This window comes from Ailuropoda melanoleuca, chromosome 16, assembly GCF_002007445.2.
Source record: "Ailuropoda melanoleuca isolate Jingjing chromosome 16, ASM200744v2, whole genome shotgun sequence".
NCBI classification, from domain to species: domain Eukaryota; kingdom Metazoa; phylum Chordata; class Mammalia; order Carnivora; family Ursidae; genus Ailuropoda; species Ailuropoda melanoleuca.
This window is the reverse complement of record NC_048233.1, coordinates 16,753,433-16,778,997: the sequence shown is the minus strand read 5'-3', so window position 1 is coordinate 16,778,997 and position 25,565 is coordinate 16,753,433. Positions and strand designations below refer to the sequence as shown.

Here is a 25,565-nt window from a genome sequence, read left to right as displayed (position 1 = left end):
ATTTATGGGATTATGTAAGAATTGGTATTTTTATAATATTGAATCTTCTTTTCAAGGATAAGTATATTTTTACATGCACTCTAATTCTCTTTTATGCCCTTGAGTAAAGTGTTAGTTTTCTTTCAGGTCATCACTACACATATTATGCTTTTTGAAAGATATTTTGTAGATTCTGTTCTATTGTAAGTCAAAGTTTTTTTTTTCATATTTATTAATTGATTTTATGTGTTGACTTAGCTTGTGGAATCCTGCTGTAATATCTAATGGTTTTTCAGTTGATTATTTTGGATAAGTTGAAAATGATATTCTTTTAAAATAATTACACTTTTATCTATTGCTTCCCAATATTTTTGCTTCCTGTTGTCTGGAACACTCTTGAATAGTAGTAATGATAGTAGACACCCTTATCATTTTCTTGCTTATAGGAAATGCCTCAAATGATTAACAGTTGGATATGATATTTAATGTGTATTCCTGCTGTATACTTTTTGTGTTCTATTTTGTTAATGGTTTTAAAAAATTATAAATAAGTTTCAAATTTTATCAGAGGTTTTCTGTATCTATTGGGTGGCATCACATTGAGAAGATCATTTTTTTTCTTGAATGTGTTAATATACTAATTTCACTGATAGATTTTCCTAATGTATAATTATCTTTATATTTTTGTGTAGATTTGTCCCACTAGCAGATTTAATTTGAAGTTTTTTAGGGTTTTTTTTTTTGCATATATCAAAATTTAGATAGGCCTATAATTTTAACATTTTATTACCTTTATTTGCTTTAGGCATCACAATTAGGCCAGCCTTGTAAACTGCATATACCTTTTCTCTGTCCTGGAATAGTTTACTTAATTGGAAAATCTCTAGTCCCTGAAGGTTTGGTGCAATTTGCTGAAAACTAACTTTACATTCCACACTGCTCATTGTTTTCCTACTTTTATACATCACTCCTTGAGCTAGTTTTGAAAGCTCATCATTCCTTAGGAAATTGTCTTGTTTTTTTTATAAAGCTGTCAAATCAATGTTCCAAGTCCCTCCTATTTTAAATATCTTTTGACATCTTATCTAGGAGCTCCACAATCCCCTTGCAATTGTTTCATCCTTCCCATGCTGTCACCGTTCTTGTTTTACCAGGAGGTTTTTTAATAATATTTTTTCCTGTCATTTCATGAGAATTTTGGTGGGCTGGTGGGCAGATTTGCATTTTAGTGTATTGATCAGTCCTGAAGATATCTAATTATGATTCTAATTATGGGGGTATCATGTATGATTTTGCATGAAGAAAGATCTCAAAAACTGGAAAAGAAGAACAGTTCTGGCCCAAATCTCTCATTTTGCAAATAAAGACACTGGGTTTGACAAAATAAGACCAGGCATTAGAACATAAATACTTGGAGTAAAAATAGCACACTTAAAATTTATTTATAGATTCAGGTATTCCTGGTATAATATGATACACGTGTTTCTTTTTTTCCTTTCTTTTTTCCACATCTTTCTTTTTATATAAGGGGGCAGTGAAGTGTTTTGCAAATTGTGGGCTAAAAATAACAGGTCTCTTGGGAAAATAGGGTTGGAAGACACCACTCAAATCAATACAGGTCTCTAACCAGAACACACATGGACATATTTACAAATCTTAATAAAAACATCAGCACGGTTTTAAAGCAACTTCTTACTAGACCTGTCTCCAAAGGCAAGGAAAACAAAAGCAAAAATGATCTCTTGGAATTTCATCAAGATAAAAAGCTTTTGCCCAGCAAAGGAAAGTGTTGACAAAACCAAAAACCAACCAACAGAAAGGGAGAAGATATTTGCAAATGTCTTATCAGATAAAGGGCTAGTATCTAAGATCTATAAAGAACTTATCAAACTCAACACCCAAAAAAATAAATAATCCAGTCAAGAAATGGGCAGAAGACATGAACAGACATTTCTCCAAAGAAGACATACAAATGGCTAACAGACACATGAAAAAATGCTCAACATCACTCAGCATCAGGGAAATACAAATCAAAACCACAATTAGATACCAATCTCACACCAGTCAGAATGGCTAAAATTAACAAGTCGGAAAATGACAAATGTTGGCAAGATATGGAGAAAGGGAACCCTCTTACACTGTTGGTGGGAATGCAAGCTGGTAAACAGTATGGAGGTTCTCAAAAAGTTGAAAATAGAGCTACCCTATGACCCAGCAATTGCACTGCTAGGTATTTACCCCAAAGATACAAATGTAGTGATCTGAAGGAGCACCTGCACCCCAATGTTTACAGCAGCAATGTCCACCATAGCCAAACTATGGAAAGAGTCTAGATGTCCATCAACAGATGAATGGATAAGGAAGATGTGGTATATATATACAATGGAATATGACTCAGCCATCAAAAAATGAAATCTTACCATTTGCAACAACATGGATGGAACTAGAGGGTATTATGCTAAGAGATATAAGTCAATCAGAGAAAGACAATTATATGATTTCACTAATGCAGAATTTAAGAAATAAAATAGAGGATCATAGGGGGAGGGAGGGAAAAATAAAATAAGACAAAATCAGAGAGAGAGAAAAACCATAAGAGACTCTTCACTATAGGAAGCAAACTGAGGATTGCTGGAGGGGAGGAGGGTGGGGGGATGGGGTTACTGAGTGATGGGCATTAAGGGGGGCATTTGATGTAATGAGCACTAGGTGCTATGTGCAACTGATGAATCACTGAAATCTACGTCTGAAACTAATAATACACTATATGTTAATTAATTGAATTTAAATGAAAGAAAAATTGTAAAAAGATGCATCTAATTTCCAAAAAATATAAGGAAATATCATAGTAAATAAAAGAGTTGGCTTTTTAAAAAGTCTTAGTTTGGTTGGAGGAGGATATAAGAAACCTTTGATGCTTCTAAATACAGAGGCAAGAGCAAAAGGCACAAAAACTGGAAAATTCTGCAGTAAGCATTTTCAAGACCGAACCTGAGGCTGAGTTGAGAAAAAAAATGCATGTTTGGCGCATGGTCACTGGTCACCGTGTACAATACTGTCACCCCTAGCAGCTTCCTGTGTACTTTGCTTTTAGCCACTGTTTTTAGTGGAACAAAATATTAATATGCCAGAATGTTTTACATGTATTAAGGTGACTTCTATGGATAAGCTAATTTATGTTACAGAGCATGTTATATTGAGATTGTACTCAGTACCTCATTTTTTTCAGATATCATTTTTAAAATACTAACAGTCCTTTTTATGTATGTTTGCAAGAACAGAAACTATTATTGTGCTAGGATTGTTACTTAAGATTAAGACCAATAACCATAATGCTTTCTAAGAGCTATAGACTACTATTCACCACTTTGCCATCACTCTACTTGGCAAGACCACCATTTTGGTCAATTTGTTTGTGATGATCTAGGACTATACTATCCAATATGGTAACCATTAGACAAATGTGACTACTGAACACTTAAAATGTCAATAGTCTGAATTAAGATGTGCTCTAAGCATAAAATACATACTGAATTTTGAAGATTTAGCATAGAAAAGGAATATAAAACATCTCAATATTTTAAAAATTTTGATTACATGTTGAAATGATACTATTTTCGTTAAATAAAATATTTGAGTTAAATAAATAAAATATTGTATTAAAACTTATTTTTTACCAGTTTCTTTTTTTATGTTTTTAAAGTGGCTAGTAGAAAACTTAAAATAATTATGTGGCCCACATTACATTTCCACTGGACAGAGCCTTATCTAGGGGGAATGAAAGAGAAGAGACAAAAAGAAAACAAAGCATTAAAGAATAAAAAGAAGGTTGGTATATAGAATTTAATGAGTAAATGGAATAAGGAAAAGCAATTAGTGTTTGATGAATCTGGGTATCAGAAAAGATAGGAAGAAAGCCTACCATACCAAGAGAAAGAAACAAAAAACATCGCCACTAAGATGGGTAATATTGGAGAACCGGATTTGAGCACTAAGAGAAAAGGGCACATTAGGTATTACTATGCTTATAATGTGAACATTGGAATTATCTACTTCAGATTATACACAGCAGATGTTTGTCTCAATCTGGTAATATTTCAAATACAGGTTCTTAGTAATTTTATTTAACAATCATGTAAAAAAAACTAAGACTGTTAAATGAACTGAATCTTTATGATACAATGAAAAGTTTAGATTTTTTTCTTCATATATACTAGAAAATCAAAATTCTGCACATCCATTTATTTATTCCCTTGACAAATCTTTGATTCCAACTATGTATTCTTAGCTACTATCTTAGGAACTGTTATGAGTATACCTGTCATTTAAGATGAACACCAGAAAGATGAATCCTTGCACATAATTACTCCTATTTCCTATTCATAAGTAGCTCATGTTAAAGTATTTCTAGAGCAGTATGTTTATATAAAGAGAAATTATTGACCTTAACACCAAAAATGATATGCAAATACTTCAAATTTATCTTATGGGCAAAAAAAAAAAGACATCGTAAGTAATGTTGGACCTACAAATATTGATTCCCAGCAGGCTAGGCACTCCTTGTAAATTCCCATTTACAAACATTATTCTTTTATTGGAATAAACATGTATCCTTTTTTAAATAGGATAACCTAGTTAGGTTTAAATATTCTCTATTCTTATGTGTAAGAAGTAGTCACAGAGATGCTTGTGAAATATTATAGTCATATATAGGGAAAAAGAGTATGTCCATTTGATTTTATAAATATTGAGAGCCAGGATTGCTGAGAGCTATTAAAGTACTTCTTTAAGGAAATTCAACAGTTAAGCTGCCTTTTAATAGTTAGGTTGACTAAGAGATGTAACGTGAATATAACAAAATATTAAAATATTAATAATACTGTAGCACACCAGAGAATATTTTTCAAATACTTATGTGTGTGTATTCTGCGCACATACATATTCCTTTTGTATTTCCACTTAAAAATGTTGAAGATGTTACATCTATCATAATCTTTAATTCTAGTAAGTTTTGTAACCAATGAAAACACCCTGGATTTATGCTTAAAGTGTCACTTTTTGCTACTCAGCATAGGTAAAGATCAGTGGTATATTGTTTCCCTCAGTCAGTGTTCCTCAACTTTGTTATTTTGCTTTTAGGGGAACCATGAATAGGAAGAGTTAAACTTCATGATATAGAGAGACAAGCATAGGTTAAATTCTAAAACGTGGGCTCACAGCCATAGGGTGGTTAGTAGATGAGGGTCATGGTTTTGAATAGGGACCCTCTATGGGACATAAATTGATGCCAGAAGCTACAATTCAAGAGAGAGCTGCACGTAAGAAATGTAAACCTTTCTTTTCAGATGCCCCATTTTTTCTTAAGAATTCCCTCCAGCTTGCAAAAAGGCAACTATCCCTCATGGCTCTTCACTTGAATATGGTTGTATTTCTTTACATATACAGTACACATACTTTTTTAAATTCAATTTTTTTAATCTAGAGGAAATGTTTTATAACAACTTTCAAGTTTACAATGCCCTCTTTTAAGCTGTGCATTCACAAAGACAAATACTAGCACAACAATTTAAACAAATAAAGGTAAAGAAGAAAGTAAATAAGGAAGAAACATATCAGTGAATGTGGAGCTTTTTGTCCTTTGCAAAAATGTATACTAAACTCTAGGGAGTTATTTTGGAGGTGTGGTGTGCAAAATTTGTTATACAGTCACCAACTCAAGAAAAGCAAAAATACAGATCTTATTCCATATCAAGGTTTCATTATTTTTCCCACAAACCTCCAGAGGAGAAACATTCTTTAGACTTTAAAGAACTAAACTTAAAATAATGCCATTAGACTTCGTTAAGATGATACTGGCTAATTTGAAATACTATGCAATACACATACTATTTAGCTAATTCCTTTACTTTATTTAAGAAAAATAGAACTTCAGTTGATTCAAAATTTGTGGGGGTGGGAGTAGGATTTTTATTTCTTAGCTCTTACAAGTAAATATTTTCAAGTAACAAAAATAACTTGATAGCTGCCTATTGATTATTATAGTTTTAGGTATAACAAAATAAAATTATATACCTTTGTTTAGTTCTGATTTGCCTTGTCTCCTTGGAAATATCATGCAACAGGTTTTTATTTTTATGAAGTGATTCTTTTTATCAAGTCTGTTGGTTAATGATGCTTGTATAAGCATGACAAAGCTTTTTAGAAAACTTGGGTCTGAAATATGCTATAATTCTTACCTGTAGCTTTTAAAAACAACTTTTATTTAGTACAAGCTCTTTCTTTGGGGAATTGCTTTCAAATGAAGTTATGTAGAGAGTATCCACATATTAGGACATTTGTTCTAGTCTAGAATTATTGTTTAAAACCAAATGCAAGTTTATATAGTATATTATTACTATCGTTATTTTAGCTAACTATTTATTAAAGATAGAAGTGAAAATTAATTTTTAAATGTTAGGAAAAGTATTGTGAAGGAGATCTAATAACTGAATTGAAGTAACTCAAGATACTCTCAATGAATGATTTATTACCAGAACACAACTTTTATTATTATACGTGAGAGATCTCAGTGTTATGACATGCTTTTTCCAACTCTCTGTCATGATTTTGTGATTTGTAAGTGGAAGAGCGAAGTTATGTAAAAGAGAAAAACACCTTAAGCTATTTATTTGACCAAATTAAGACTAAAAAGCTAAAAAAGAGTTGATTATAATATTGGTAATCTTAGGCTGTTCCAAATGTGCTGAAATAATCAATTTGTTCAAGTTTGCTAAATGGAATCCTTACTTTTATTAAGAAGAAAGAGACTCATTTTTTTCCCCCAGGAATATATACAACCCAGTTTTTACTGTTAATGAGTATAATCATTATATATAAAGTTTAAACTTTATATAGCTTAAACTTTGTATAAAATTTAGTATTTAATAGTTATTTATAGTTAATATTTAGTAGTTATTTAACTATTAAATAAATGGTATTTAATAGTTGGATTACTTTGAATAAAACAATTCCAATTTATAATCAAATGTTTAAAGAATAAATTAATACAAATTGTCATGAGATTAGCTATTTTGTTTTAAATAGAAGGTTTTTTTAAAGAAGTTTATTTTAAAACTCTAATTAGCTTTAATTTTCAAAGAGGACTTTCTCACTCTAATCAAAGGTTATTCAACATTTTCTCTACTAGGAAAGGTCAGAAAAAAGAAAAGGGACTTCCAAGTAGAAAGCCAGATCAAACTAATCAACGCTGCTGATGAATAAAGAGGTAGATACTGCCTTTTAAATTTAGATTTAAGAATGTATATGACAATTTCAAAGTAAGATTTTTAGTTACAATAGGTTTTGTTTTTCTTCTTTCTTTGTACATTTTTTCAGCACTCTGGGTTCCAGCATTCCTTGACAAGAGTCAATTAAATCATAAAGAACAGTTTTGTTTTGTTTCATTTTGTTTGGCTTAAATTAAGGATATAACACGTGGTCATAACCATAAACAATTGGCCCAAGCAGAATTTTCAAGAAAGACTATTCGGTTTCTTCTTACACAGTACTTGTGGTTTGCTACTGACAGTGCCGTCATGATTTATTCAACAAAAAGCTTTGAAGTACAGTAAATTTTGTTTCACAGGGCACCTAAGAAGCATTGTTTTTAAGCTGAATTAGAACGTAAAACACATAGCAAGACTTTTGAGAGAAGAAATTACTTAAATCACATACGTTAGGAGTGAGAAACAGAAAAACCTGTACTCCCAGTAAATGCTGGGCTAGATAGTAAGGGGTAAATTGTGAAGTAACATTATACTTCATATATTATAAATATATTTATGAAGAAAAAGCTCATGTGAAATGATTACAAGAGTAGGTGAAGTAGGAGTCTTGTTACTCCCTGGAAGGAAAGCAGAAGCAGGCACACTCTGGGTTTTGTATCTGTTAGATGCTCTAACAGGGAAGAAAAGAGGTCGTAGATCCTGTCCTCAAGCCTGCCATTGTATTAGCCTGATGGGGTCTGTCTACCGGGTAAGATCATGGGAAAAAGGGAAATGAAATTACCAAGGACATTTCCTACCATGGTAATTAATTTAGGGTCTACAGACCAGGAACATAATGGAAGATGTTAATATTTTTTGAATGTACAAGATTCCTTTTATTCTTCTATTACTTCTCTATTTAATTTATTCAGATTCTAATTTGCAGTTTTTGCATTCCATACTTTTTAATGCTGACCATTTTGTATTAAGCTATCTTGAGCCTATGAGAAAATTGATAGTTTCTGTCCTGATTCTTTTTTTCTTTGTTCATAATATATTATATTATTTAAAACCATGTATAAAGAAAGCAATTTTTGAGGAGAATACTGTAGTTAATGAAACTATTTGATATAATTGAAGTATCTGGTAAATACATAACATCTAGATGTAAGAGGTCAGGAACCTTCTCATTTTTGAGAATAGTTGCGGAGACAGGCTATTAAAGTGAGTTCCTGTATTTATGGAAACATTGAACAGGGAGAGGAAGATCAAGAGCAAGAGGGATAGAGAGAGAGAGAGGGAGAAAGGGGGAGAGAGAAAAAAACAGATTATTTAAATTTACAGAAAAAGGTTGTAATACTAAATTAGGTTGAATGTTATAAATTAGTTGCTATAATAATATAGTTGACGTATAAAAAGGGAATTTGTACTTCCTAGAAAAGTTATCTTTCTTAATTTTGCAATAGGTTACAAAATATAAATAGTATCTTAGTTGCTTTGTTTATTAAATTTCAGTTCAATGTACTGTTTTGGAAAAGTGTGTGAATTTTTTTCATAGCGCCTAAATGATTAGGTTAGTAATATCTCTGGGCCTCTACAGACAGGGGAGTTCAATGAAACAGCAAAGTATGACTTAAGGAGGAAATACGAATAGAGCATCATAAATACACTATCAGCAAAGTTATGAGAAAACATCCAGCCCATTGACATTTTAATTGTGATGACAGAAAGTCTTAGAATAGTCAGACAAGGGGTGCCTGGGTGGCGCAGGCATTAAACGTCTGCCTTCGGCTCAGGGCATGATCCCAGCGTTCTCTATGGATCGAGCCCCACATCAGGCAGGCTCTTCCTCTGGGAGCCTGCTTCTTCCTCTCCCACTTCCCCCTGCTTGTGTTCCCTCTCTCGCTGGCTGTCTCTCTTTGTCAAATAAATAAATAAAATCTTAAAAAAAAAAAAAAAAAGAAGAGTCAGATAAATATACTGACTGGAAGAAACCAAGGAGTTTACATTTTAAGGATTTGCCCTTTCCCTAAAGTAGATGAGAAATTGCAAAACTAGCAACTAAATATAATTTATCTCTATCTTCATAACGCAGAACAGATTGAAAAGCATAGTTCTGATGACATAAGGAGAACTTAAAATGAAAAAAATACTTCTACATCATCCCACAAAAATAATAGTGGTTTTTTGCTGGGGTAGGGGGAGAGAGAACACTTTTCTACTTTTAAGTTCACTGTATCTGAACAACCACATAATATTTTCAATTTACTTAGACCTACACTTCACAGGACCGCAAAGCAATCTATACAACCTGAAAAGATTAGTAAATGCTTAATAAAAGTTTTACATTTGAAATTAGAGATTAACGAAATGTAATCCTACGGCACATTTGTAAAGTAGAACAATACATTAAAAATAATTTTTTTTTAAAGATAAAGAAATTGAAGTTAAAGGAAGTTAAACTCATTTTGCCAAAGCAACAGTGATGGAGTAGCATTATCAATAGTGGGCAGAATTTGTTTTGATAATATTTATTTGCTTAAGGAGTCTCAAAATTCCAAAAAGAAAATTTTTATCTAATCAGAAATTTAACAAGCCCACCTTTAGTGATTATAATTTACCTTCGTTTTAGTCAAAACACTTCTAAATGTTTTCTGGTTAAAGATTTTTAAAAATTTAAATATGTCAGAAGATGAGTGCTCTACAAGTTGTTTTCCTTGTGTTTGACTTAAATGCTGTATGCTGAATTATAAACCCATGTTTACAACCCAAGTAAATGGTCATTATCCCCAGTGAAACATTATCCCTATAATTTTTATTTTCCAGTGGCCCTTTGTTATGAAGGGGCTTTGTTTTATACTAGAAAGATTCAGGCTGCAGAGCCAGATAAACCTGTGCTATCCTGACTTTGTTGCTTCCAAATTTTATAACCTTAAGGAAGTCATTATTTTCTCTTAGCCTCAATTTTCCCATCTGTAAAATGAAAATGATCATGCTTCTCTTATATGAGAATGAATGGTACTACATGTGAAAATTCTAGTCCATTAAAAACTTAAAAAGTGGTGTAGATTTTGCTGTTGTTTTAACTGTTATTATTTTCATCTCCATGTGAAATTATTTATTTCCTTAATCTCTTGATAGCAAAAAAAAAAAAAGGGGGGCAGGTTTATCATAGGAGTTTTTTAAATTAAAAATGAAATAAATAAATATCATTTGTATTGTAATTCCTTTTCAAGGTGGAAGTAACTACTTTAACATTTTACTGTATAAGATTTCTTCTTGGGGTACCTGGGTGGCTCGGTTGGTTGAGTGTCTGCCTTTGGCTGGGGTCATGATCCCTGATCCCAGGGTCCTGGGACAGAGCCCTGCTTAGTGGGCTCCCTGCTCAGCGGGCAGCCTGCCTCTCCCTCTCCCTCTGCCTCTCCCCCCGGGTTCTCTCTCTCCCTCTCTGCCCCCCACTCTCTCTCCCTCCCTCTCAAGTGAATAAATAAGACCTTTAAAAAAAAAATTCTTCTTATGTTCCAANTTCTTCTTATTTTCCAAATAGAAATATACTTGTTTTAACAAAAATTAATATATTTAAACATGATTTGAAAAATATATTTTAATCCTTAAAAACTATGATGCATGTTTTTATTTCAAGACATATGATTCTATATTTTTAATAATTTATAAATTCTGTCATGTTATAATAAATTAATGACCTATCTTACTCCTATTTCAGAGTACTATTGGAGATGTAGTTTTNGTACTATTGGAGATGTTGTTTTTTCCCAGTTGTTGTTCTTGTTGTTGTTAATACTAGAAATTACATTATGGTAAATAACCTTTATAACTAAGTCTTTTTGTGTTATTATGATGGTTACTTAGAAATATTCACTGAAGCAGAATTTCTGAAACACAGATAATCTATCAGTTTTAGACACATTTCTACAGACCTTTAACATGTTTGACAAAATTCTCTTCAGTAAATTCTGTATCAATATGTTTTTCTAGCAGCTGTTTACATATTGTCCATTTCCAACTGAATTTCATCATAAGTATTTTAAGAATATGATGGGCAAAATGGTATCTCATTGTTTTAATTGGATGTTTGTTATTAGTTAGATTAAATTCTTTAAATAATTTTTCCATTGAATTTCTATTCATGCTATTCACATTCTTAACCTGTTTTTTCTTGACAATTTTTTTTAAAATCAAAATTTAAGTGCATTTTATATACTCTAAAGCCATTTACATTTTATCACAAATTACTGATTTTTCCACAGTATTCTTTAAATATAAGTTTATCATTGACTTTTCTGTGCACTGTTTCCATGTTCTTGCCATTAATCCCTCTGTGATCTACAGCATTTGTATATAACAATGCCAATACTGCCCACATGATAGGACATTGTAAGAAGTGATCACAGGGCTTTACGAATTTTTAAGAAAGGGAGAAGGCAAAAATTATATATAACTTATCTTCATATTCTCAATGATTAACCCTATGTTTTATATGTGTGTGGTTTTCAATAGGAGTTGAAGTAGACTAATACAATCTCTGCACCCCGTTCCGCAGACACCTAAAAAACTACATAGATTTTTCACCCTGTGCTCCTGCATGAAGAACCTATTTGCTATTTCTTGTATATCCTTCGAGAGCTTTTGCACTGTTGTTTCATAGTTTAGACCCAGGGCAAGCGGCCAAACCCAGGTTTGAATTCAGGCTTCACTCTACCAGCTTCCTAGCTGTGTGATCTTAAACAAAGCCTCAGACTTCCTGTCTGTAAAACAGGGGTAATTACTGTATCTATCATATTGATAATGTCATAAGACTTAGAAGTCTACCCAATATGGGGTAACCAAATAATGAGCACTTGATAAATGGTTGTTATTATTACAGTCAAAGCTAGTCAGATATTCCAGATGTAGTACTATAACTGTTAGAGTCTAAATTATTACCTATTACATTATTAACTTCATTATGTATTACCTATGTTCCTTCTATAGAAGAACATTATAAAGATTTCCAAGTATTTAAGGACATATGTTTTATTTATTTTAATTTTTATTATTTTTTAGTTTTTGAGAGAGAGAGTGGGGGAGGAGGGATGGGGGGAGAGAGAGAATCTTTTTTTTTTTTTTAAGATTTTATTTATTCATTTGACAGAGATAGAGAGAGCTAGCGAGAGAGGGAACACAAGCAGGGGGGAGTGGGAGAGGAAGAAGCAGGTTCATAGCGGAGGAGCCTGATGTGGGGCTCGATCCCAGAACGCCGGGATCACGCCCCGAGCCGAAGGCAGCCGCCTAATGACTGAGCCACCCAGGTGCCCTGAGAGAGAGAGGGAGAATCTTAAGCAGGCTTCACGCCCAGCATGGAGCCCAATGTGGGGCTCCATCTCACAACCCTGAGATCATGACCTGAACCAAAATCAAGGGTCACACGCTTAACCAGCTGAGCCACCCAGGCACCCCAGGACATATTTTTTTAGACAATTTGCAAGGGAATAAAACAACAACAACAACAACAACAACAACAAAACCTATCTGAATGATTTAGATGTTAGAAAGAATGATAATGAATGTTATGCTTATTTTACCATCAACAACAAAACCTATCTGAATGATTTAGATGTTAGAAAGAATGATAATGAATGTTATGCTTATTTTAAAAAATCATTCCAAACAGGTAGGATGTTAACCTTAAATAGTAAGTAGATCCCTGATATATACATATCTTTCAAATTCCAGTAGGGAAAAATGACTATAATTAATCTAAACTAATACTTGTAACTTTACCATCTTAATGAAAACCCAGGTAAATGAAATTTTGTTAGAAACAAATGACTATAAAATATCTTAGAAACCTATTATGTTCATATTGGCAAGAAGCAAGAGCAAAATGATATATACATTTTTAGCAATCAACAATTGAGCTAATTACAGATGATTACACATTTGAAACAAGACAAGGTCCATTATAAATTTGTTCACATTATACTCATCCAAATTTCTATTTCTTTAACACTTTTGCTTGTGGGATATTTCTTACTGATAATATTAAATACATAAATTTGATAATGTTTCTTATTCTTTGTATCTGATGTTTGACATTAGCTAAAGTCCAGATGTACATTTGGAAACATATACATTCAGAAAATGAAATTTAACGAGTACCAGTATAAGGTTATATTTCTCAAGTATTTCTCCTTGGTCTTTGGATATACTTTCAAAAACCACATGTTGGAAGAAGGTAGCAGCCTAGTCATTGGGTATGTTAATAGGTTCAAATAGATAAGAGAGAAGGGGACTATCTCTGAGTTCAGTACAACAAAATATCTGGGATTTCATAGAAATCTTTATCATTATTTTGTTATAACTGGGATTACAAAAAGGGACATAATCAGTCTTAAAAGTCGCTCAGAGTTAACACCGCACAATAAAAGACTGGATTTACTGATAATTTTAATTCATCAAGTTTTCACATACATTATAAAGGAATAATAATGACAGTGACAATGAGTATCTGAAATGAAATACACTTTTACTTCCATGAGACTGTTGTCATTCTTTAGACACTTGTGGAAACAAAGGAAAAATGTAAATGACAATCCACTTTATTGACTAATTTTGTTTATGACTTTACTGTCTATAACAACCACAGTACCAGCAGAGAAATATCTCCTTTCTTAAAATTATATTATATTTTCAAGGTTGGTCTTTAAGGAATTTCAGAATAGTCATAATTGTGATAAATAAGAGAAGGTGAGTTTTCTACCAAATAAATATTTGCAGTTGACCCACATGAGAACAGACTTTTCTAATTGTTATAAGAGCTGCCTGACTAAAGAAATGAAGGTTACTCTTTTATGAAAATGTTGTAATGCTCATACTAAAACCCTCTGTGATTTTCAAAAATCAGCATTTAATCAGCATACTTATATTATTCCAAATAAAAAATTGCAAAATAATTTACTTTTAAAAAATTGTGGTCAGTTATAATAAACTTTATTACAGTGACTTGTTTTGCCCAGGATTTTCTTGGTTTTAAAACTGAAATTTCCTTGTTTTGAGATTATCACCCTCCTGGTCACAGGTCAGTTAAATATATGTTGCCATAAATACACAAAATACAAAATAAAACCAAGAATGGGACTGTCACTATGAGTCATAAAATTTTGAATTCACCTTAAAAAGGGCAAAATTGATTTAATAATGTTGGTTAGAAGAGTACAGTGTTTGTACAAAGTATGTTTAAAAGAAAAAAAGTGAAGCGTGCCTTAGCATAGGTTATAACAACGATCAAAATTTACCTTAATAAGATACTCACTTCTGCAAAAATTCTTCATAGCCACATATACTTAGAAGATGATCTTTGGGGAATAACTGGTCATTTGTACAAAAATGTAGAATCTCTGCAATTAGGTCTTTGACAAGATAATTAGCTAAAAACAAAGGTGAATAGTAAGAAGTTAATAAGAGCTTATCATATATTGGCTGGGAAAAGGTTTTGAGCACACAAAAAAAAGACATGTTATGAACTATTTTAACTGTCTGGCTCCATCAAGAGGAATTAAAATGAGATGCATCTCATTTATTAGCCTGGTTAAATTTGGAGATACTTTCGAAAAACAATTCTTTGCATTTTTTTTAATCAGTCTGTCTTCATATTACTGACAGAGCTAGGGTACTGTATTCCTCATGTTAATACCTTAATACATTGTGGCTCTGCATAAAAAGTATTCTGTGAGGGCAGCTTGGTGGCTCCCTCAGTTAAGGGTCTGACCTTAGCTCAGGTTGTGATCTCTCAGATCCTGGGTTTGAGCCTGCATCCGGCTCCTTGCTCAGCAAGGAGTCTACTTCTGCCTTTGCCTCTGGCTGCCACTCCCCCTGCTTGTGCTCTCTCTCTGTGTCAAATAAATAAATAAAATCTTTAAAAAAAAAAAAATATATATATATATATGCCTCCATGCTTTGAGTATGTTCTCACGGTCTCAATCAGTGAAGCAAGTGCAAACAGACTACTGATGACCCCTAACCAGTGAGAATTTGAACAGCATACTGCAAACACTCAATTGTATTCATCTGAGTTTTGTTTAGTTTGCAGTTACGAGTTTACTTTGCTGTAGCTTCTTTTACTTCCATACCTTTTTGTTTGGAGGAAAAGGTTTTTGACACAAACTGGCTAACAAAATGTAGTGCAACTGACATTGCTGGACCTGCCACAAAAAAATGGGGAGAGAATGCTGCTGGATTTTAAAATGTGGGTTTTATGGTAGATGGAGGTATTTTCTAAGAAATAATCAGAGAAATAAATGGTAAAGATCATCATGGAATTAGGGATTGTGGAAATGCTTTGACATGGTAGAGAGTATCTTAAACACTCCATTGCTTGGGAATACTGACTGAAATGCTATGATGGATGCTAGAAGAAAATATGGCCACACCAAAATCATGACTGTAAGGGATCTGACAAGGAGGGGAGAACATTGCTCGTATAGATGGCAGGAAAATATCTCCAGAAACATCAGTTCATTTTGATTAATTTGGCTCTCCCATTTCCAGGCTGCATCCCCTGTGCTATAGGGGGCATGCATGAATGCATTATTTCACTACAATCATCTTTCCACTCTATAGGATAGGCTCCATAATCCAGTTTCTACTGCTACTTCTCTCACGTGCTTCAGTTTAATTATCTCTTACTATTTGTTTCATGTTACTCTTTGAATGTTTCATTATTACTTCGAATTAGACATATCTAAACCTGAAATTATCATCTTTCTCCTTGAAGTGAGCCATTAAGTGTCTGTAAGTTAAACTTCGCATCCATATTGTAAGCCAACAAATACTATGGCTTCTTTTAAGTAGATTTATGCTTATACCTTCACTTTGGCAGCTGATATGTTTCCCAATTTCTTGTACTCTTCCACTTTATGGAGTCCTTCTCAATCTGTTGACCATATTGCCTACCATGTTGAAGAGGAAACTGCCCATTTGAGATTCTTTAGTTAAGTACCCTGTGCATTAAATCTCGTTTTCTGCACATCATCCTCTACCTTTACCCATCTTTTGAAATATAAGTATCATTGCTTTTTACTATCTCTTACTTCTTAATCTCTTATTTTTCCTATACTAGGTTCCATTTCTATCAATTAAATCCCCTCCGTTTTATATATTCAATATCCTCACTACAAAGATGCTTTTGTTTTTTCTTAAAATTTCTGTTTCTGTTTAATCTTCCAATAAAATCTCCCCTTATCCATTTCATTCCATTAAGACAGTATTTTTTTTAACCTTCCCATTACTGCCAAACTTCTTTTAAAAGCAGATAACTTCTGCAAACCATTGTCCTTCACTCTTTAGTCTTTGCAAACTGATTTCTACTTCCAACACTCTGCAGGTCACAAATGGCCTCCTAATACAGTTCTAACCATGAATCATCTAAATCTGAAAGGAAAGACACTCTAGAGCAATTTTGAACTTGGAAATAAGGATAAGGGAATCATCTTCATTGAAGTGATAATTGAAGATTATGGAACACAGAATTCTTTGCTCAAAACACCTACTTCTCTAAAGGATTCCATTTCCTCACTTTTGGGGAAACAGTGTTCTCTTTGGATGAAAATGCCTTATCTTCACCTATCTTTACCTCTTTATTTATCTAGATTTCATTATTCCCTAAGTTTCTAGGAATAGCTTCTACCTTTTATTGAAGTCATTCTTGATATACTCTTCAGATACACTATTTTGTTCTTTATAGCACATCTGTATTTACTAGTAAAACACTTTATATAAAGTGGTGAAAGGATCACAGTTTTGGCATACAGATTATTTCAAAGTGAAAACATTTGAAATCTTGTAAGTGAACTTTCTTTATCTGACTGAAACAGAGACTCCCTAAAATACCGCTTCCATTAACTTTCTTCTGAGGTAATTTCCTGCAAATTCCAGGAAGGAGACAGACTGCCCATCAATTAACATAAATACATATGTATATATATTTCCTATTTTCCTATTGAAGCTCCAAGTGACACCCCCTATACACACACATACACACTTTTACATTAAACTGGTATATAAACCTTTACCTCTGGGTATTCAGCAAGTAACCCCTACATGCATATGTAAATAACTTTGTCTTTTCTCCTACTAATCTGTCTATTGTCAGCTACCTTACAGCCACCATCCCCACCCCCTTCAAATATAAGTGAATAGAGGAAAGGTTTTCCTCTCAACAGTGGCCTATGCTGCTCTGTGTGTTTTATTTAATGTGTCCTTTCTCCTCTACTTTGTCCTCCTCCTTCCTCTGTACTTCACCCCTTCCTCCACCTCCCCTTCCTCCTTCTTATAAACATTTTTAATATCCCTGAGAGTGTAGACAGCCTCTTTACAACTATACATCTCTAACACTAGACACAATGACCTAATCACTTTCCTGAAACTTCTTCTAAAAGTGAAAAATTACCTCCAACTTGCAATATTCATCAAAAGAACATCCAGAGAGAGAGAAAGAGAGATGTTGGAAGTTAAATATTGTAAACTGAAAGAAGAGAAGTGGTCTCCCTAGTTCAGTTATTCCCTCTTCTCCAGCAACTGAGGCCAAGACACAGATTGTGATTGGCTCAGGGTTCAACACCACTGATTTTGGCTGGGCAATCAGAATCCTGCTTTTAGAAATTTGGAATTAGATCAAATAGAGAGATTGAATTTTCTTTAGGTAGCTGGCCAAATAGCATTTAAACTTGAGAGCTTGGCTTTCCATGTGTTTGGAAAAGCAAGGGAAATGAGTCAGCAGAAAACAAGGGAAACCTGAGAAGCAGTTATATAGAAGAGATGAGGTGAGACGCATACAGGAATTGTGGACTGCTTATTCATCTGTGCCTTTAGTACATTCTTGAATCCACTGTATTCCTACTCTTAAATTCTGTAAGAAATCTCTATATTCTTTAAGAATGTTTTTTCTTAAGGCAGCAAGAGTTAGTTTTTGTTAGTTTCAAAGCAGATGGTCCTAACTAAATATTCCAACATAACATTGTTATGTTTGTAACCATCTGCACTAACTCAGAATCTTGACTAGAGTAAGAAAGAAAAAAAGCAAAATAATAATTATATTAATAACAATCAATGAAAGAAAATATTTGTTGGAACGTTATTTGTCAAGATAAAAAGGTTCATATGCAGAAACTCATTTAGTAGCTACTAATGTTTGAGGAACTATTATTGTTTTGCCAAATAGTTAACAATAACAATGAAATAAAATAGTAAACAACTTTAAAGAGATTCTAAAACTTTAGAAAAATAAGAATCATCTGATGAGTTTGATAAAATGCAGATTCTAGGTTCCAGGATCCATCCCCAGAGACTGATTCAATGGATCTATCTGCTCATTATGCATAAGGCTTCTATAGTTTGTACAGTGGGAATAAAGACTATGTATCAGTGCCTGTTTTATATCATAATTTATTCACATTTGAATGACGTAGTTGTTTCTAATGGGGAGTATTGCCATTTTCGTATAGTATATTCATTCATATTTATTCATATGCTTTATCTGTATTCTTTTTGAAATTTAGTTTTTGTTTTTAATATTCTAAAAATTTGTTATGCTTGCCACCAACTATTTTATAGCAGAAAAGTAAAGTGTCCTCGGGTGAGCTATGTGAAGAGAATTCTTAAAAACAATAGCTAAACAAATGTTAGCAAAAAGTTTCCAGCTGTTTTCCTCTTAACTTCACTTCAGAGCAAAATACTAGCATTTAATAATGCTTCTTTTAATGCTTTCAGTCTGTGGATTCAAGGCTATGCAGCCTACACCAGCTTAACGTAGATTTTTATACTTACTTGCAAGGTTGCTTACCATATGGCATAAAATGAAGTAGTTGCGTTGAGTTATCAATATAAATATTTATATTAAACTTGGTATTAGTAAAAAGCCGATAGGGAAATGCTGTAGTAGTGCTCCAAATCTTCCCTGAATTGGAGTTAATGTCAGCTGCATGATATGTTTCTCTTATTCTGAAAAATATATGGAAAATAATACTTAGGAGAAGATTATAAGAAACTTCATGCACGGTTTTGCTGTAGAAGATTTAAAATATGAAAACGGTCAACATCTGATTTGTGGTACAGTGGTGTTAGCTAGGCCAGATTGGTAAAGATTACAGTTATACCAAAACAACTGAAAAGGACCATTCTTTAGATTTCCCCAGGAACATCTCATTTGAAGCAATTAAGAATACACTGTCATTCATTAGGCATGAAAATTAACTCTGAACAATGATTACTTCCTTCACTGACATTAGTTTCGAAGCCTGAATGCCTCCCCTTGGTTTTCCATAATGTTCTCAAGCTGGAAGTCATTCATTTTGATTTAAGGATTTCTTTTAATAAATTACCTTGTGTCCAATTGGTAAATACCATTCTTGGTTATAAATTTTTGGATTTTACACAAATCTCTGGATTTTACATAAGTAATTTAGCCCAGAAGTCATTTTACACACTGAACAATTCTTTATTGCTCAGATGAGTCAGATAATTGCTAAATAGTTTACCCTTGGAGCCAGAAGCCTTGAGCTTGAATCCTGACTCTTCCATTTAGTAGTTTTATGGTCAGAAGCAAGTTATTTGACCAGTTTCTCTACACAAATGAGGATATTTATATCTACTTCAAAGGTTTATTGCAAGGATTAAAAGTGAAAAGTCATGCAAAAGATTTTTGTAGAACATAAGCATATACCCATACGATGCATCATAATTATCATTATATATTATTATAGCTGAATCCTTGTTGATCCATGTTATTGCCCATGTGTAGAATATAACATAAAATTATTTGGAACTTAGATGTTTAAAATGGCTTTGATGATGAATATGAAATCATGGGGGGTTTTTATTGTTGTTGTTGTTGTTGTTAATTATGCAGATATCTAAATTTTGTAGTGCTATTCCCAAAGAGAAAGTTATACGTTTTGTGTATAGAAGGGATACTATGCATTCTATGCAATGTATCAATATGAATTACATTCTTGGCATTCATTCTATTTGGGCAGCATTAAAGTAGTGCCAGGCTCACTGAAGTAGCTTAATCTCTATGCCCTTAAATTGCACAGAAACATCCCCTCCTTGAGGGGCCTGAGAAATGAAAAAGTGCATGGCATGCATCAGAATCCCCTTATTTTCTGAGTCCCATCCTCATCCTTGCTGACTCAATAGATCTATGCAGGAATCTTCACATTTTCCCTACCAACAGTTTCCCAAGTAAGCCATTACTGCTGCTACTCTGGAACTACAATTTGAGAACCCATTGTTTAGGATAAAGATACGAGCCACTGTCCTTTGTTACACCTACGAAAAAGGTCTAGACTCCAGTTCTGGTTGAGGAGCTTTATGATTTAGCATTCACCATTTGATAGGATACTACTCTATGCATACATGATTTAAGCTTCTACTGTTGGGGGAATTAAATTTAAAATGCAAATTAATGACCTATTCTCTCCTAAAACTTTGTTGAGTGTCTACTATATTCAAAATTTTTCATAAGCCATGCCATTTTATTGTATTTTTTACAAAAATATGACACATTCCTTGAAAGATGTGGCTTAAAAATATGTCACAAGGAACCAAATCCAACAAAGTAGACAGGTTCTTTAAAGGGTGTATAACAGGAATGTCAATAACACTTGTAGGTATGGTTATTTAAATATTGGATTAAAAAAACAGATGAAATTGGATACATAAATCCATTCTGTTGTGACCCTCTTATGAAACTTGGCTTTCAAACTCAATTTGGTCTTCTTTTGAATGAAGAGACTTGGACAGTGCCGAGTCCATAGATCCTCCGAAATAGTTGCTGTTGAATGAATAGTGTGTTTGTGTACAAAATAATTATGCATCTATAAATTTCATTATTTTATATATGAGTATACATCAAAAAAGATTATTGAAAACCAAGAGAAATGTGTGTGGATATAACCTATATCTTCCTTTCACTACTCTATAAAGTTTATTACTGTTTGGTTGTCTGTTTTAGTTTTCACGGATACTTTGAAAAGAACCATTGAGAAAATTTACATTTAAGAATTCAGAAAATGCACCATGAGCTACTGACAAACCATTACATAAAATATTTTGTGTCACTATTGCATCCACAGGAAGATTTCATCTAAGAATATTACATTGTATTAAAGAAAGTGATGGGAAGGACAGTAATAAGTGTTTTGTCAATGGATTTATACTGAGCGATATCTTGTGATATTAAGAGAGCTATTTCTCATGCTTAGAGAATAGAAATGATCACATTTTAGATTTAAAGTGTCAAGTTCCTGGCAATGCTTGTCAGTTTGTGACAGCAAGTAGTTTATTCTTAAAAGAATCAATATTGATATCTTTAAAGATCCTAATTTAGGAATCCAGTCATTTTAATTGTTTTCTGTGAACAAGAGTGAGACATTAATTATTAAATATTTTCATGGATTTGAGTTCCTTGGTTTTGTTTTTTGTTTTTTATCTGTGTGCCTTTCAATTCTTCCAGTAGGGTTACAAGTTTTTTAGGGCACAGACCTTGCTTTTCTGCTTGTTCTACATTTGAATTATCTCTCATACATGGACTAGTTATTAGGTTTTCAAATAGCCTTTTAAATTAATGATTAAATAAATGATTCCAGTCTTTAATCCCAAATGATCATTTAGTAGTAAGCTGCTATAGCTGATAAGTTATAGTTCATTTATATGTGTGCTTATTATTTTTAAAACAGCTATAAATAGATAAAAATCAAGAGAACAAAATGTAAATGCATTAATTTTTCAAAACTTTCGGGAACCTTAGCAATAGAAGAGATGGCGTTATATAAATTTTAACGGCTAATGAGAAATTGTTCCTAAAAAAAGGCATCTATAGTTGTAAGTTCATTTTAAATGAGCAAAGAAGATCAGTGATGTTTTTGTAATATCCCCTAGTGAATAAATTTATTTTTCAGTGAACAAACACCCATGCATTTGCTCATTCATTTTGGCAGTTCATTCAAGGCAAGATTAAATTATTAAGAGGAGGGCATTGTCACCATTTTAAGTAGTATATCCCAGGTAAGAAGGATAAATCTATGATGTTTTGGTACAGAACCAGAGAAGTCAGTCAATTATGTCATTAAGTAAGAAATTAATTCACTGCAATCTAAATGATCAATAAATAGCAAGGGCAGGTCTGAAATTATGAAACATTTAGCTTTAACTGAATTTTCAAGAGAGTAAAATTGTTTTACTAAAACAACAAAAACAATACTAGCAGTTAATGAACTAATTTGTCATAAATTTATATTTTTCATTATGTTAAAATTATTTAAAAACTTTAAAATTTTATATTTAAAATTAATCAGTTCAGTTATGTTAAATTACAATAGACAAATTTATGCTGGTACAGAAATTTCAAAGTTTAATGAAATAGCAACACTCACTTTTTTACTTTGTCGCAGAAGGAGGCCAGAGTCTTGTTACTGCCTTGAGGTACTTCAGCTAGCCGAAGAGAAAAACCTGTCAGCTGAAAGTAAAAACTGTTAAATTAATATAGTTTGGTGTGAAGAAGAGATTAATACAATTGTACAATTTTAATTTTGTTTTTAAGATTCTGTCTGGAAGAAAGACCTTCCTCTGCCCTATGGTCCTTCTATGGTCCTTCTAGACTTAGAATCAGATTGGCAGGAGACAGAATAACAGGAGAAAATCAAATTTCACAGTCCTATGTATGGGGAATCCACACAGACAGGAGATTGCAAAAACAGTGAGGCAACCTGAAGCTTATTTGTGCTAAGGAGAGGGGTAGGAGCCTGCGGACACAAAGGGGAGGAAAGCCATTAGCAAGAAGGGGAAAGGAGATATTTGAAAAGAAAGTTGCCCTATTATGCAGGTAAGTTCCTTAGGTAAAGGGGTGTCTCTTATTAGCTCTCTTTCTGTTGCAGGCACTCCTTTTCAAGGTAAGTTCAAGTAGTTATGGGGGAAGTGGAGAGTTTTTTGGCATCTGCTTGGTATTTATTACTTTTAACTGGAAATAATCTTTACGCCAAAGTGGCACAATTTGGGGCATTTCATCCTGCATCCCTTCAATTCATTCTGCTTTTTGTTTTTATTTTTGGGGGGGAGTTTTTTTAAGTGAAGTAACATATATAGAAAATGTATGAGGGGCGCCTGTGTGGCTCAGTCGTTAAGCATCTGCCTTCGGCTCAGGGCGTGATCCCGGCGTTCTGGGATGGAGCCATGTCAGGCTCCTCTGCTGGGAGCCTGCTTCTTCCTCTCCCACTCCCCCTGCTTGTGTTCCCTCTCTCACTGGCTGTCTCTCTCTCTCTCTCTCTCTCTCTCAAATAAATAAATAAAATCTTTTAAAATAAGAAAAAAGAAAATGTATGAATCTTAAATTTATAATTCAAGTTTAAGGAATGTAGACGACCATGCTATCAANTTAAAAAAAGAAAAAAGAAAATGTATGAATCTTAAATTTATAATTCAAGTTTAAGGAATGTAGACGACCATGCTATCAATATCACAATAAAAATACAGAACATCTCCATCACGTTAGAAAGTGCCCCCACACCTCCTTCTGTCAAACTGCACATCCATTTGGTAACTACTGTTATTCAGATTGCTAACGTCATAGATTAAGTATATATGCCTCTTTCTTTCTGGTTTCTTTCACTTAAATGATATGTATTTTTAAATTTATCTGTAGTGCCACACATCAATAGTTTCATTTTTTATTGCAATTAGTACTATTCTATTGATGAGTACTTCACAATTTGTTTATCCATCTTCTTATGGATGGGCATTTGGGTTGTTCATAGTTTTTATAAAGAAAACTATTAATTTTTATATACAAATATTTATATGGACCTGTGTTTTATTTCTTATGAATAAATCCATAAATGGCTCAGTCAGAAGGTGGGTGTATGATTAACTTTCAAATAAGTAATTTTTGCTTTGTGTATATTGAAGCTGTTATTAGGTACATAACACATTTAAGTTTATTATTTCTTCCTGATTGACCCTGTCATCATTATGAAATGATAATAATGCCAATACTAATAATACTCTGCCTTGAACTGTACTTTTTCTGTTGTTAATAATCAGCTTTTTGTTTGCTGATTGAATATGATATATTTTTATTTCTTTTACTTTCAACTTATTTGTGCCTTTCTTAAGTTTGTCTCTTGTAGATAGTAGTTAAATCTTTCTTTTTTATCTAGTTTGTCAATTTCCCCTTTTTACTTGGAATGTTTAGTCCATTTATATTTAGTGTACTTATGGATATTGTTGGATTTAAGACTGCCATACTCATTTTTGTTTCTGTTTTATTCTTTTGTTTTTTCCTTCCCTGCTTTTTTTGGTTTATTTGGTTTTTTTCTCATTTCATTTAATTTCTCTTTTGGATTTTTAGTTTTTCTTCTCAGTATTATTTTTGTAGTGGCTGTCTTAGCTTAGAAATGACAACATGCATCCTTAACATATCACAGTTAATACTGTACCACTGCATTTACAATGTAAGGATTCACAATAGCAAATAATATTTACTCCTGCCATTCTTTATGCTATTGTTGTCATATATTTTTCATTTATCGATATATTTATATAACTCTCAATAAAATGCTGTTGTTTTGCTTTAAACAGCTATCAAAAGTTAATTTAAAAGTAGGTTTTTGGGGCGCCTGGGTGGCACAGTGGTTAAGCGTCTGCCTTTGGCTCAGGGCGTGATCCTGGTGTTGTGGGATCGAGCCCCACATCAGGCTCCTCCACTATGAGCCTGCTTCTTCCTCTCCCACTCCCCCTGCTTGTGTTCGCTCTCTCGCTGGCTGTCTCTATCTCTGTCGAATAAATAAATAAAATCTTTTTTAAAAAAAAGTAGGTTTTCATATTACTAATATATTTACCATTTGTACCGCTCTTTCTTTGTTCATTGCTTTTCTCTCTTTTTTTTTTAAAGATTTTATTTATTTATTTGTGAGAGAGAGAGCATGCACACAAGCAGGGGGAGTGGCAGTCAGACCAGGCAGAGAGAGAAGAAGACTCCCTACTGAGCAGGGAACCCAGTGCAGGACTCTTTCCCAGTACCCTAGGATCATGACCTGAGCCAAAGGCAGATGCTTTACCAACTGAGCCACCCAGGCATCTCACTTTGATCATTTCTAGATTCCATCTGGTGTCATTTTCCTTGCATCCAAAGCACGCACTTTCGTATTTTTGTGTACCTGTTAGCTGACTAATTTCACTCAACATTTGTTTATATATCTATTGTAAGTTTTGAAGTGTATACTCAATGGATACAAAAGTATGGAGATATACATATGTGTGTATATATCTATATATAGACACATGTATATA

General features: G+C 33.0%; 1 protein-coding gene across 2 annotated transcripts in view; it reads right to left on the bottom strand.

Moving 5' to 3' along the window:
• Positions 1-25,565, bottom strand: part of PIK3C2G (phosphatidylinositol-4-phosphate 3-kinase catalytic subunit type 2 gamma) — a 358,071-nt gene that overhangs the window by 299,845 nt on the left and 32,661 nt on the right. For both annotated transcript variants that reach the window (XM_034645915.1, XM_011228226.3), the window contains exons 3-5: positions 22,655-22,737; positions 19,063-19,220; positions 14,536-14,650 (exon numbers count right to left, since the gene is read on the bottom strand). In XM_034645915.1, coding sequence (XP_034501806.1) covers positions 14,536-14,650; positions 19,063-19,220; positions 22,655-22,737 — 356 coding nt within the window. The remainder of the gene's footprint in view (positions 1-14,535; positions 14,651-19,062; positions 19,221-22,654; positions 22,738-25,565) is intronic.